Source organism: Marmota marmota, unplaced genomic scaffold (assembly GCF_001458135.2).
Source record: "Marmota marmota marmota unplaced genomic scaffold, marMar, whole genome shotgun sequence".
Lineage (NCBI taxonomy): Eukaryota > Metazoa > Chordata > Mammalia > Rodentia > Sciuridae > Marmota > Marmota marmota.
Genome location: NW_026000174.1, coordinates 31,084,613 through 31,098,351, shown reverse-complemented (window position 1 = coordinate 31,098,351; position 13,739 = coordinate 31,084,613). Strand labels below are relative to the sequence as shown.

Sequence of the window (13,739 nt, the reverse complement as noted above, 5' to 3'; positions counted from 1 at the left end):
ATATATATATATATATATATATATATATATATATATATATATATATATATATGATTACACCACCACTGTGACTCTGCACAGCCAGAGGAATGAGAAGTTGGGCTCCATTTGTGCACAATGTGTCAAAATGCATCCTACTGTCATGTATAATTAATTAGAACAAATATAAAAGTAAAAAAAACTACTAATATTTCAAGAGAAAAATCATACAAAATGTTGTAAATTAGAACACCAAAAACTTAAAAAGTGGAGAGGAACGTACCCTAAGTATAGAGTTTTTATTAGTATTTTTCTTCTTTCTTTGTTTCTTTTACTACCTATGTGATCAATGTTTCGTTACTCATTTTTAAATGTCTTAAACTCAAAAGATGTGTTTCATTAGGCTCATGGTTAACCTAAAGCAAAACTCTATAACAGAGACACCAAAAATAATAAGCAAGTAATCAAATCACACTATGAGACTAAATCACTTAATCACACAAGAAAACTGTAAGAACTGGAGAAAAAAGGAAAGAATCTACAAAAAGAAAATAGGTAACAAAATGGCAGTAGGAACAATGTGCCTACCAAAAATTGCTTTAAACATATATGGTTTAAATTCTATAATAAAAACACACAAAGTGAATGAGCAAATTTTTTAAAAGACACAACGATCTACAACTTAACAAGAAATTCCCTTCACTGCTAAGAGTATACATAGACTGAGAGAGAAAGGATGGAATAAGATAATTCATGCAAGTGGAATTCCAAAGAGCAGGAGTACTCAAAACTGTATCAGATAAAACAGACTTTAAGTCAAAAGCAAAAAGAGAAAAGGAAAGTCATTACATTATGATAAAGGGTCAGTTCAGCAAGAGCAAGTAATACTTGTAAATATATGAGCACCCAATATTGAAGCACCCATATATCCAAATAAAACATTAATAGACTTACTTAAAGATAGAAATAGATTCAAATATGATAATAGTAATGAATTTTAAAATAATTAACAGATCATTCAGGCAGAATATCAATAAAGAAATAGCAAAGTAAATCTCTACAAATGGATCTAAGACACATCTATAGGATATTCTTTCCAATACCTACAAGACAGAAATGCATCCAAACAGCACATGCAATATTCTCCAGAATAAATCATATGGTAACCATAAGGCAAGTCTCAAAAAAGTCTTTAAACTTTTATCTATTAGCTCTTGAGATTTTACAGTCCCCATGCTATCATCTTGGTAATATTGTACATGCTTATTATTCATATTTCTCATATTTACAAATTTGCTGACTAGGTATCAATGGTATTTTGTGTTCATTTGTGGATAAGTGGCTGAAGTGTTTGAATTGCCCAACACATGACCCCAGCTGAGGTCAAACAATATCTTTGTGTTTCAATTCATACTGTAAACAAGTATACTTTTGCTAACTTGTGCTTGTGTGTGTGTGTCATTTGGTGAGGGGATTGAAATCTTTTCATGCATCAACTCTGAGCACAATGCAATGAAATTGTATACCGGTAAAAAAATTTTGGAAAATATAAATATGTAGAAATTACTCAACAAGCTCCCAAACACCAAATGAAGCAGAGATTAAGAAAGCTTAAAACTTTCATTAAACAATTGAAAATGGAAACACAATACATTAAAACCTATGGAATGCAGCAAAAGTAGCATTAAGAGGCAAATTTAAAGCAATCAATACTTACATCAGAAAGAGTCAAACATGATGGCCTATGGTCTCTGCTATTTGGGAGGCTGAGGCAAGAGGACTTCTTGACCCCAGGATTTCAAGGCCAGCATGAGAAAAAAATGTGGTTTTTCCCATCTTAGAGAGAAAAAACAGTAGAAAGATTTCAATAACATATCAAGGACTAGAAAAACAATAGCAAACTAAACACAGTATTAGTAGAAAGAGGAAAATGATAAAGCTCAGAGCCAAAATAAATAGAGACTAAAAAACACAAAACTTCAACAAAATAAAGAAATGGCTCCTCAAAAAGATAAAGAAAATTTACAAACACATAACTAGACTGAGAAAAGGAGAGAAGAGTTCTTGAGGAAGGACTATCTACAAAGATGGGCAGGACTAGAACAAAAATGGCATACAGGTGAGGTGCCCTAAGGAAAGCAAGAGTGAAACACTATTTCACTCCTAGACTATTAGGGAGGAAGGGAAGGAGCCATTGCCAGGTAGAGCTACCACAACTGTAGCTGCATTACTAGAAGGCGACCAGGCAGGTGGAGAATAACCACCAATGCACAGCCTCACAGTACTGAGCAATATCAAAACTCACATCCCTCTCCCCTTGCCCTCCAGTGTCCTCCTGGTGTCACCTAGTGGCTCAGTTCAATCTGAACTAAGAAGGAAAAGGATATCCCTGATGGGTTTTCAGAAGCCACCTGTTGGGAAATCAAATAAGGCAGAGAAGAAGGATGGAATGAAAATTGTCCTTCACATCTCCTTGTATCTTCCCACTCTCTGGGGATTTCTCAAACCAAAAATCAATGACACATTTCTCATCATATCTGCATTGAAGTTATTTTTCCCTGTTTTCATATTCTTTCTCTGTGTTGGTTTGATTCAGCAATCACCCACATTGATCAAAAATGCCCTGAAAGTGGAACATAATTTTAAAAGGGAAAACATATCTTTTCTTGGTTAGAGTGTAGGTGTGGAGACTTGAAGAACCACTAATGACCTTAACAGAATATGTCCTAGACCTTGTTTGGAGGCTCCACAGCTTCAGACCCAAGACATCTTAAAACTTGCTGCTCCCCAACCCTAGAAGAGTCCTATCATTCTTTGTGGTCCTAAATGATGCTCAGTAATATCAACATGACAGTCGGGGAGGGAGAAAATAAAGATGAAAATGGGAGCCTGTGCTCCTTCTGTTAATCCCATAACCCAGGAGCTGATCACATCACCTACTCACTTCTCATTGGTCTGTGCCTGGTCACATGGTACAATCAGCATCAGGACTGAAAAACAATAGAAATGGGATCCTTTTTCTGACCTAAAACTCAGAGAATCCTCGTTACGAAAGAGACAAATGACTCTTAGGAGACTCTAGCAGTCTCCGTAGCCCATGATGATCTCTTGGATTCTTTATTCATATGATTTGAAAATACCACAGAAATAAGGGGGAAATGGGACAGGGAACAGTGGCAAAGCAAAAGACAGGGCTCCACCAACCTAGATGCCCTTCACTGGATGAATGGATTAAAAAATGTGGCATATATACACAATGGAATTTAACTCAGCAATAAAAGAAAATAAAATCATGGCATTTACAGGTAAATGGATGGAGTTGGAGAAGATAATGCTAAGCAAAGTTAGCCAATCCCAAAAAAACAAATGCTGAATGTTCTCTCTGATATAAAGAGGCTGACTCATAGTGGGGTAGGGAGGGGGAGCATGGGAGAATTCCATGAATTCTAGATAGGGAAGAGGGGTGGGAGGGAAAGGGAGGGGGCAGGGGATTAGCAAGGATGGTGGAATGTGATGGACATCATTATCCAAAGTACATGTATTGGATGTCAACATACATTATATACAAACAGAGATATGAAAATCGTGGTATATATGTGTAATAAGAATTGTAATGCAAAAAAAAAGTATATGTATAAAGACATGAATTGGCCTGAACATACTTTTTATACAAAGATATGAAAAATTGTGCTCTAAATGTGTAATAAAAGTTGTAATGAATTCTGCTGTTGTGTATTTAAAAAAATAAAATCAATTAAAAAATTTTTTTTAAGAAAATACCTGAAAAAAAAAAAAAGACAGGGCTCCAGGACACCAGAATCCTGTATTGAACCTGTTCTTGAAGATCCAATTTCAGAGAAGTTTGTATGTTTAAGTCTGTTTCTTTTTTTTAAAAGAGAGAGAGAGAGAAGTTTTTTAATATTTATTTTTTTTAGTTTTCGGCGGATACAACATCTTTGTTTGTATGTGGTGCTGAGGATTGAACCCAGGCCACATACATGCCAGGCGAGCGCGTTACCGCTTGAGCCACATCCCCAGCCCAAGTCTGTTTCTTTTTAAGTGAGAATATTACAATAGATGGTCTGGAAAAACACAAGCTAAATCTTGGGATATAGTAGTAAGTAAAACAGACATGGCATAGTCTTTAGAGAGCTTCAGTTTTCATTAGAAAGACCAATACACCACACTCTAAAAACAGATGTACAAACTGTAAAGTGCCTTGAGTATGGCAAGCAGAACTTCTGTTTTTTCCCCTTATTTCCTGTTCAAGCCAAGCAATGCTGGGGGGAATGGTCTTTCAAAGAAAATTCAAGAAGGATCTTGTCTGAGGTTCCTCTGCAGGCCAAAAGAGGAGAATGTGACCTTTTTCTACTCAGAAGCCTCCAGCCCCTCTGAGTGCTCTGTGTTCTGAAGTCATGGCTGCCTTTGTGAGACAGGAGAGGGCTTCTCATTTCTCATATCTTCTCCTAACTGCCTTTCACCCACCTCTTTTGTTCTCTGTTAGACTGACTTCGCTTCTTGTCTGTTTCTGAAGTTTTCGTACATTAGATTTTATCTCAGCCACAATTTTGATTGCCATCTGGGATGTAACCTGGGAGTTACTCCTCTGCTTTTCCCTCATCCACATATAACGGACACACAGTAGTGGTGGATCCAAAGTACTGCTCAAAGTGTAGAACCTGGGGTTTCAAATCTACACTGTATGGGGAAAAAAGGAGGGCGGCTATTGCTCATCCTGTTTTGCTCTGATTCCATCCATGGTAAAAAATGTGAAAAATACTAATTCTTACCTCATAGCTCTTGAGAGAGTTCAAAGAAAAATTATCCAATAAACTCTCAATCAGCTCCTGTTAATCATTACAGTATGATCTTGTCCTCTTTCCTTAATGGAAATCTCCTTGAGCAATCACTTTACACTCCCATCCCTCAACTTTTTCTATTACCCACATACACTCCTCTCACACAAAAGCTTTTGTCAACAAAGAAAATGTAAATAAGGATCACCTGGGAGAGAACCGAGTAAGTTTATATTGTATCCACCACTCAGTAGTCCTCCATAGATATCCCCTTATTTAAAACACTTCTTTTCAGTGGCTCCAAAACCTCATCCATTATTATACCTTCTTCAGAGGGTAAGCAATTTTGCTAAAACACAAATCTGACACATACACTGTGAACCAAAATGCCTCTAGGTGCTGAAAAAGTCATTCAAATGTCACTTCAAAGGCATATCAGCCATCAACATCAGTTATTTGGGGACATGCAAGTCATTGTGAATATGCCCACTGTTGTTCACAATAAGAATTATGATGAATGATATTTCCTTCATCTCATTATATGCATGTCAAAGGATTTTATTCCCAATTTTACTTTCTATTTAACCCAAATCACCTAACACTTTAAGCCTCCTCATTAATATATTCATTCTTCAATGAGTATTGAGAATATGTGAGCCACACATAAAGCTAAGCACCAGGGATTAAAAAGTGATCCTGTCTCCAATGTCTGACACAGTGAGGTATTTTTAAACCTAGCCATCCTCTCCTGTCCTACCAGAAGCTCACATTCCCCTCATGGATATAAATCCAGGTCTTCTTCTCCTTGGATGGAACACTCATAGGCAAGGGGATGTCATGATCTGGGATGTAACCTGGGATGTAACCTGTGTCTATCTCAATTCCTGCACCTAATAGCAAACTTTAGTGCCAAGGCAGAGCAGTGCTAACTAGTCCTTAACTCTACCCCATGAGTGGAGGTTTGGATCATAATATATTTCCATGTCATGTAATTTCAGGTCAGAGAGCTCAGAAACTTTTTAGACGATCTGTGCTGAATTTGAATCCATATTTCAAGAATCCCCCACTCTTTGTAGGTTCCTTCATTTCTGCAATCTTGTTTTCCTCTTCTTTAAAATGGAGATAACTAATTTCCACATATCAGGGTGATCTGATAAACTGACCTCATGCAGGAAGTGACGAGTCTTGCTTTTTTAATATTTTTGTATTTGTTCTATTTAGTTATACATGGCAGCAGAATGCATTTCACTTTATTGTACCCAAATGGAGCACAACTTTTCATTGTGTTGGTTGCACCATATTTCCTACCCCCATGCTCCCTCTCCACCTCCCTTTTGTCCAAACTTCTTCCATTCTTCCCACATACACACCCCATTATGGATCAGCAACCACTTATCAGAGAACATTCAGCCTTTGTTTTTTGGGGGGGGATTGGCTTACATCACTTAGCATGATATTCTCCAACTCCATCCATTTACCTGCAAATGCCATAATTTTATTCTCTTTTAATGCTAAGTGATTTCATTGTGTATATACACCACAGTATTTTTTATCCATTCATCTATTGAAGGGCATCTAGGTTGGTTCCACAGTTTAGCTATTGCGAATTGAGCTGCTATGAACATTGATGTGTCTACGTTACTATAGAATACTGATTTTAAATCCTTTGGGTATAATCCAAGGAACAGGATAGCTGGGTCAAATGGTGGTTCCATTCCAAGTTTTCTAAGGAATATCCATACTGCCTTTCAGAGTGGTTGCACCAATTTTCAGTGCCACTAGCAATGTATGAGGGTGTCTTTTTCCCCACATCCTCACCAACATTTTTAAATTCTTGTGTTCTTGATAATTGCCATTCTGACTGGAGTGAGATGACATCTTAGAGTAGTTTTGATTTACATTTCTCTAATTACTAGAGCAGTTGAGCATTTTTTTTTTTCATATTTTTGTTGATCGATTGCTTATCTTCTGAGAAGTGTCTGTTAGTTCCTTAGCCCTTGAGTCTTGTTTTTTTCCCAGGGGCACCAGTGCAGAGATGGAGAGCCTGGATCCAACCATCACAGCCTGGAGTACAGAAGCCACACCAACCAATGGAAGTTACCAGCACCTTCCTCCAACTTGTGACAGGAATAACCTTCTTCCAAAAGTGCTGGCCCTCCTCATTGCCCTGGTTGGACTGACAGGAAATGCATCTGTGCTCTGGCTCCTGGGCTTCCGCATGCGCAGAAATGCCTTCTCAGTCTATATCCTAAACCTGGCTGCCTCTGACTTCTTCTTTCTCTGTTTCCATATCACTGCTTTCCTGGTGGACATCGTCAAAATGTTCTTTCACTTCTCTGTCCCTACATATGACATCGCGCGAACTGGGGGAATCATTTCCTACATCGCAGGCCTGAGCATCCTTAGTGCTATTAGCACCGAGCGCTGCCTGTCAGCCCTGTGGCCCATCTGGTATCGCTGTCGCCGCCCTAGACACATGTCAGCAATTATGTGTGCCCTGCTCTGGGCCCTGTCCATGTTTTTGGGCGTCCTGGACATGGTCTATTGTTCTACCTTGATTATTAATAGTGGAGTTCATTGGTGTATAAAAGTTGATTTAATCATAACTGCATGGCTGATTTTTTTATTTGTGACTTTCTCAGGGTCCAGCCTGGCCCTGCTGTGGAGAATCCTTTGTGGTTCTAGGCATAAGACACTGACCAAGCTGTATGTGACCATCCTGCTCACATTGCTGGTCTTTATCCTCTGTGAACTGCCCTTTGGCATCTATTTATTTCTGTCAGACTGGATTTCAGTTGATTTTGATGCATACACTTGTCTTTATCTGGTTTCAAATGTCTTTTCTTGTGTTAACAGCTACACCAACCCCATCATTTATTTTTTTGTTGGCTCCTTTAGGCAGCGGCTGCAGCGTCAGAACCTCAAGCTGGTGCTTGAGCGGGCTCTGCAGGACACTCCTGAGGAGGATGAATGTGGAGACAGCCTTCCTCAGGGATCCCTGGAGATGTCAGGCAGCAGAGTGGAGCATGGATGAAGAACCTGTGCTCTGGTCCATTAGATGTATTTTGGGGAGTCAACCCTGCCCCCACCATTTTAGAGCCTGTGCCTCTAAAATTACTCATGGTCTTCAAATGTATTTATTTTAAAATGGATTGTCCTTATCCTATCTTCCTCTGAATCTTTTCTTTGTAATTTTAATTTCAATGGAAAGAATTTTGTTCAAAATGCTAAACCTCTTATTTATGATTGTTTTCTACCAAAAGTTATTAAAAAAAATTAATGATTCCTTATTTCTCTCTCAGACTATGTTCTGAGAATCATGTTGCAATTTCTCTCTCACTATGTTCTGAGAATCATGTTGCAATCGTTGTACAAAGAAAGTTTGGTTCTGATGGAGTTCTACTACTTTTAAATGTTATTGAATTCTTTGGGTTTGGGAAAATAATGTCCTTACTGCCCTACATAAAAAAAAAGCTCACAAAAAATGGTAGAATTTGTCCATGGCATGGTGACTAGTTGGCCATGGGGGTTTTTTTTAGTGGTTTAAATTAGAGCCTTTCATCCTGAGAACTGGCAAGCAGTTATTTACCTCTTGCCCTGACCAGTATTCCAATAGTTGAAATCTTGGTATTATGATTTAGATATGAGGTGTCCCCAAAAAGCTCATGTGTGAGACAATGCAAGAAGGTTTGGAAACACTTGGGTTTTAAGAGTGGTAACTGAAGTCAGGTAGGCTGTGGCTAGAGGAGGTAGGTCATTGGGCTTTGATTTGGGAATACATATTTTTTTCTTGGAGAGAGGAGAACTCTCTGCTTCTGGCACCATGTTCCCAGTGGCTTTCCTCTGCCACACACTGTTCTGTTGATGTCCTGTCTCACACCAGGCCCCAAGGAATGGAGTCTGTCATCTATGAATTAAACCCTCTGTAACTGTGAGCCCCCAAATAAACTTTTCCTCCCTAAAATTGTTCTTGTCAGATCTTTTGGTCACGGAAGTGACTAAAACACTTGGGACACATTGTGATACAGAACCTTTAAGCACTAGATTGGAAAGAGCACTGGACATGGGGTTGGGACACAGGGATTCTCAAGCTGACTCCATGACTAAACTGGGTCACAAGATTAAAATATGAATCTTAAAACATTCATCGTCTGGAATCTGTTTTCAGAATAAGACAGTGGGGTTTGACTTCACCATGGCATGGACTAGAGGAAACTACCATTGTGAGTCCAGCAGCCTCTGAAATCACAGTATTCTTTCCACCTATGTGGCAGCTATCTGTCTTGGGCACCAATATTGTCAATACATCAACTCAGGTGTAAAAATAGATGTAATTTCATTCCTGTTCTGCAGAAGATTTGTACAGAGTTTATAAGAAGAGATCTCCTTAGACATGCCTGTCATATTGATGCTAACTGGTCAAAATCCTCTCTGCATGCAAATTCTGAGACAGGGATCAGAGTGCAAAAAGATCTCACAAGTAAGTGTGTATGTGGTGGCCAATAGACAGGGAAGACTTCTTGAACTACTTGGAATTGGAACCAATGATTCTACAATTACTAAGAGTGTGCCTCTGCCACTTCTACAAGCCACATCAATTTTTTTTTTTTAAGTTGGCAAGGAAAGAAAACGTGGACCTGAACAAATGGAAATGGAAGAAGAGATCATTTGTAGTGATGTTGTAAATAAAAGCATAGAAATGTAAATGAGTTTCCAAGTGTTTAGTTTTGATTGCAAAATCCCTTTAAAGAAAAATCTTAAGGCTAGAATGCTGTAAGAAATAAACAATGACTATATAGCCTTGAAGTGATAGGAGTCAGCATAAGTTTTGTAAAATTAGTTGGAATCAACTCTACAATACTGGCAAGTGCATACAGGAGCATTCAAGTCACCACAGCAGGACAAGCAAAAAGCAATGTTCTGCTCTCTATACCATCCTCTCAGGAACATGTCCAATACAATGGTTTAGAAACAAAGATACAGAGGGATATAACAAGAAGAAGAAGTAGCAGAGAAAGAGAAACAGTAGAACACACCCACTTCTCTTGTAGTCTTTCTGCCTTCAAAAGGCCCAACTGGAGCAGGGAAGATAGTTCATCTATAAATAGTTCAGCATTTTATTACTCACATAAAAAATAAACCCCAAACATCTTTATAGCCTTGATATTGATGGTGGCTTAAAAATTGCTAATCAGTTATCAGAAAACTCATATTCAGAGTCTGCATGTCACTTATACCTCTTTTGAAGTGCAATATTTTGATATTTAGAATAAACTGCTGTTTTAACATAATGTGTTAGAATAATGTATATCAGCCTCTAAAATTCTTAATTGTACATTGAGAAGAGATGCAGAAGTATGCTTTAGGGGTACCTGTAGAATTCTATTTATTCACTTCTAAAGAGTAATTGGAAGAAATATGACAAAAATTTAATGAATGCTTCATTTGGGGAGTGTGTATGTGAATGCTTATTATACACTCACTTATTGCATCCATAGGCAATTTCATCTTTGTACAAACATATAGAGTTGACTTAAATAGTCTTATATGGTAACAGAACAGCCTATTAAGCAAACAACACAAAATTATATCAAGCACAAGAGAAATGAAGCCATTAAGAGAGCTGATTAAGATGAGATGTATATGGCTGCTGCCAACATAGCATGCATATAATTTTACAGAAAAACAACATATATTCCATGCTTTTATAGTTGTTCCAGAATTGATTCTACTGTCATGTGCTAAAAACCCACAAGAAAAAACTGGTACCCATGTCACTCTCTCTTGGTAAATGCAGATAGTTGTGTTCTACAGGAGATGTTGTTTTATGCAAGAGAAATACTAACCAAAGAAAAGATAAGTAGCCATATACGTATAGTGGGAAAAAAGCAGACTTTACAATCGGGAATATTATGGGGATCAAGAGGGTTATTTTTTAATGATAAGGAATTACTACATCAAGAACACATAAGAATTCTAAATGTGTATGTACATAATAAATGATCTTTTAAAAAAACATTTATTTTTAGGTGTAGAAGGACACAACACAATGCCTTTATTTTTATTTGGTGCTGAGGACCGAACCTAGGTCCCGCCCATGCTAGGCGAGCGCTCTACTGCTGAGCCACAACCTCAGCCCATAATAAATGATCTTAAAAACACACTAAATAAGGATTGATAAGCTGCTGGGGTTTTGGCCCAGTGGTAGAATGCTTGCCTGGCACATGTGAGGCACTGGGTTTGATCCTCAGCACAGCATTTAAAAAAAATAATAAATAAAATAAAGGTATTGTGTACATCTACAGCCAAAAATTAAAAAAAAAAAGAACAGATAGAACTGAAATGACTAATGGGCAAGCCAGACAAAAGTGGGGTTTTCAGCATTTCCTCTCAGAAACTGATAGAACAAATCAAAAGAATCAATAAGGATAGTGAAGACCAGAACAAGAGTAACAACCAACTTGACATTTTGAGAGCAATCCATCCAAGAGTGGAATACACCTTATTTTCAAATGCTCATGAAATATTCACCAAGACAGATTCTATTATTACCATGTTATTTGACATCACAATCGATATAAAAGGATTAAGTACTCCATATATACATTTTATATTACTAACAAAGTTTAAAATCTAACAAAATGATATTTGGAAATTAAATAACATAGTTTCTGAGGCAGGATGGAAATGCCAGATGGCAGATTTTGTGATTTCATTTAAGCACACACAAAAACAATGTGCATGTGATCTGTCTATCCATTTCCTTCACTGCACAGCCTGGCATTGGGAGTGGTGACTCTGATGGCCAGTTGGGCTACTTTGCTTTCCCTGATGGCTTTGCAGTTCTTGGAGAAAACATTGTGGGTAATCTCATCACGGTAAGATTTGCTGCATGTCAGCAGCACTTCCAGCTCCTTGACATTACGAACAAGAAACTTCCAGAAGTAACTGAGTAGCATGTGCTTTGTTCTCTTATTGTTCCCATAACCAATGTTTGGCATCAAGATCTGACACTTGAATCTTCTCTGCACCTTACTGTCAATACCTCTGGGTTTCTTCCAGTTATGCTTAATTTTGCCATATTGGTCTGACTGGTGCCAGATGAACTTCCTGGTCCTCTTCTTGACAATTTTGGGCTTCACATAAAGACTTATTCAAGTGTAAGTCCTGTTAAATTTGGCTCTGAAAGGTTGATGTCTGTTCACTGTTATGGCTTGAGTTCTACAGGACAACCTCAAACCAGAGGCATGGGCTAAAACCCATGAGAAGATCTGAGGACAGCCATTATGCTGAATAGAGTTGGCTGGCACTTTTGTAGGCAATGCTAAGGAAGGGTGAAACAACAGTTTTAAACAAATAGTAGTCAAGAAATAACTGAAACTAAGAATAAGAAAATATTCTGACTGAAAATAGAAACAACATCAAATGGTGGAATGCACAAAATCTTACAGGGAAATTTTTAGCTTTAATTATTAGACAAGTAGAATGTAAAAATAATAAATATACTTTAACCTTAAAAATTAGAAAGATAAGTGCTTATTAAATATATGACAAGAAAGGAAAGAAATCATTGAGATACGTAAAGTAATGGAAATGAGAACAGATGGGAAATACAGAAAATAAGTTGAACCAAATTTGAAAGATCAATAAAATTTATAAACATATGATTATATAATCAAGGTAAAATATAAATAAGACACAAATTGCTAATGACAGGAATAAAAGTCAGGGCATTGCTAATGATAAATTTCAGAAACATAAAAGTAAAAAAATGTGAACAAACTGAGGTCATCATATTTGATTACACTCACTGATAGATTTCAAAGAAATATGTCAGCCTCTAACAGATTCCACAACTTTCCAGTATTCTGAAACTTAGCTACAAACAGATTAAGACCTGATTCCACAATCAGAGAATGGAATACCAAAAAGAGCAGAGAAGCAAGGGGCCAAAAAGTGGAAATAGTCTGACTCAGAAGGGCTCAGTATCTACAGAATACTCAGGCTTCTTCTCCAACTATATCCAGGTTGCCTGCTGAACACGTTGGGAAATCCCTCAATGTGGAGCAACCAGACTGGAACAGCCAGTCTAGGGGCAACCCTCCCTGGAGCAGTCAGGCTTGGTACTCCCAAGCCAGAAACAATCAAGCCTGGAATAATCCATTTCACAGTGGTGGAGAGGAATCTCTACAGCCCTGTATGCATCTCCAGCGAAATTTTTTTGCAAGTGATTTGGTACCCATCTTGGAAACTGCTTGGGAAACTCTATTTTCTAGCTCCTCTAAAAACTGAGTGTTTATTCCTAATTACTCGATAAACAAACATACCAGCTGAAGTTGTGTGAAGGTGAGTGTTTTCAATTTCATTCTGGGCAGTGGCTGAATTTCTTTCTTCCTTATAAGATTCTTTTTGTTTTAGAGATATGTATCCCTGCCCAATATTCTGGCTCTAGTTGTGCCTGTGTGTCAATTTGGAAGGTGGATATGACTGGAGCCTAATCAAAGAGATTTAAATAACTTTAATATAGACTAGAAGTTGTCTCTGGCTATACATAAGTAGAAGTAATACTAGTTTGGTTATATTTACAATATAAAATCTAATCTCAAAAGTATGAAGTAAAAAGTAAAATGATGTGTTAAAAAAGCTCTTTTATATTTTCTGAGATTTGGAAAGATTTACTTTTAGAAGCTCAATTGCTGGGTCAAATGTGGTTCCATTCCAAGTTTTCTAGGGAATCTCCATACTGCTTTCCAGCAATGTATGAGTGTGTCTTTTCCCCACATCCTCACCAACACGCTTACTGTTGCTTGTATTCTTGACAACTGCCATTCTGGCTGGAGTGAGATGATTGCATTTCTGTAATTACTAGAGATGTTGAACATTTTTTCATATATTTGTTGATCAATTGTATATCTTATTCTGAGAAGTGTCTGTTCAGCTCCTTAGCCCATTTATTTATTGGGT

The 13,739-nt window shown here is 37.6% G+C and overlaps 1 protein-coding gene across 1 annotated transcript in view; it reads left to right on the top strand.

Moving 5' to 3' along the window:
* LOC107158233 (mas-related G-protein coupled receptor member X1-like) overlaps positions 1 to 8,845 on the top strand; it is a 13,791-nt gene extending 4,946 nt beyond the window's left edge. The window contains exon 2 of the mRNA XM_015504704.2: positions 6,795 to 8,845. Coding sequence (XP_015360190.2) covers positions 6,795 to 7,809 — 1,015 coding nt within the window. The 3' untranslated portion in view covers positions 7,810 to 8,845. The remainder of the gene's footprint in view (positions 1 to 6,794) is intronic.
* Positions 8,846 to 13,739: the final 4,894 nt, after the last annotated feature.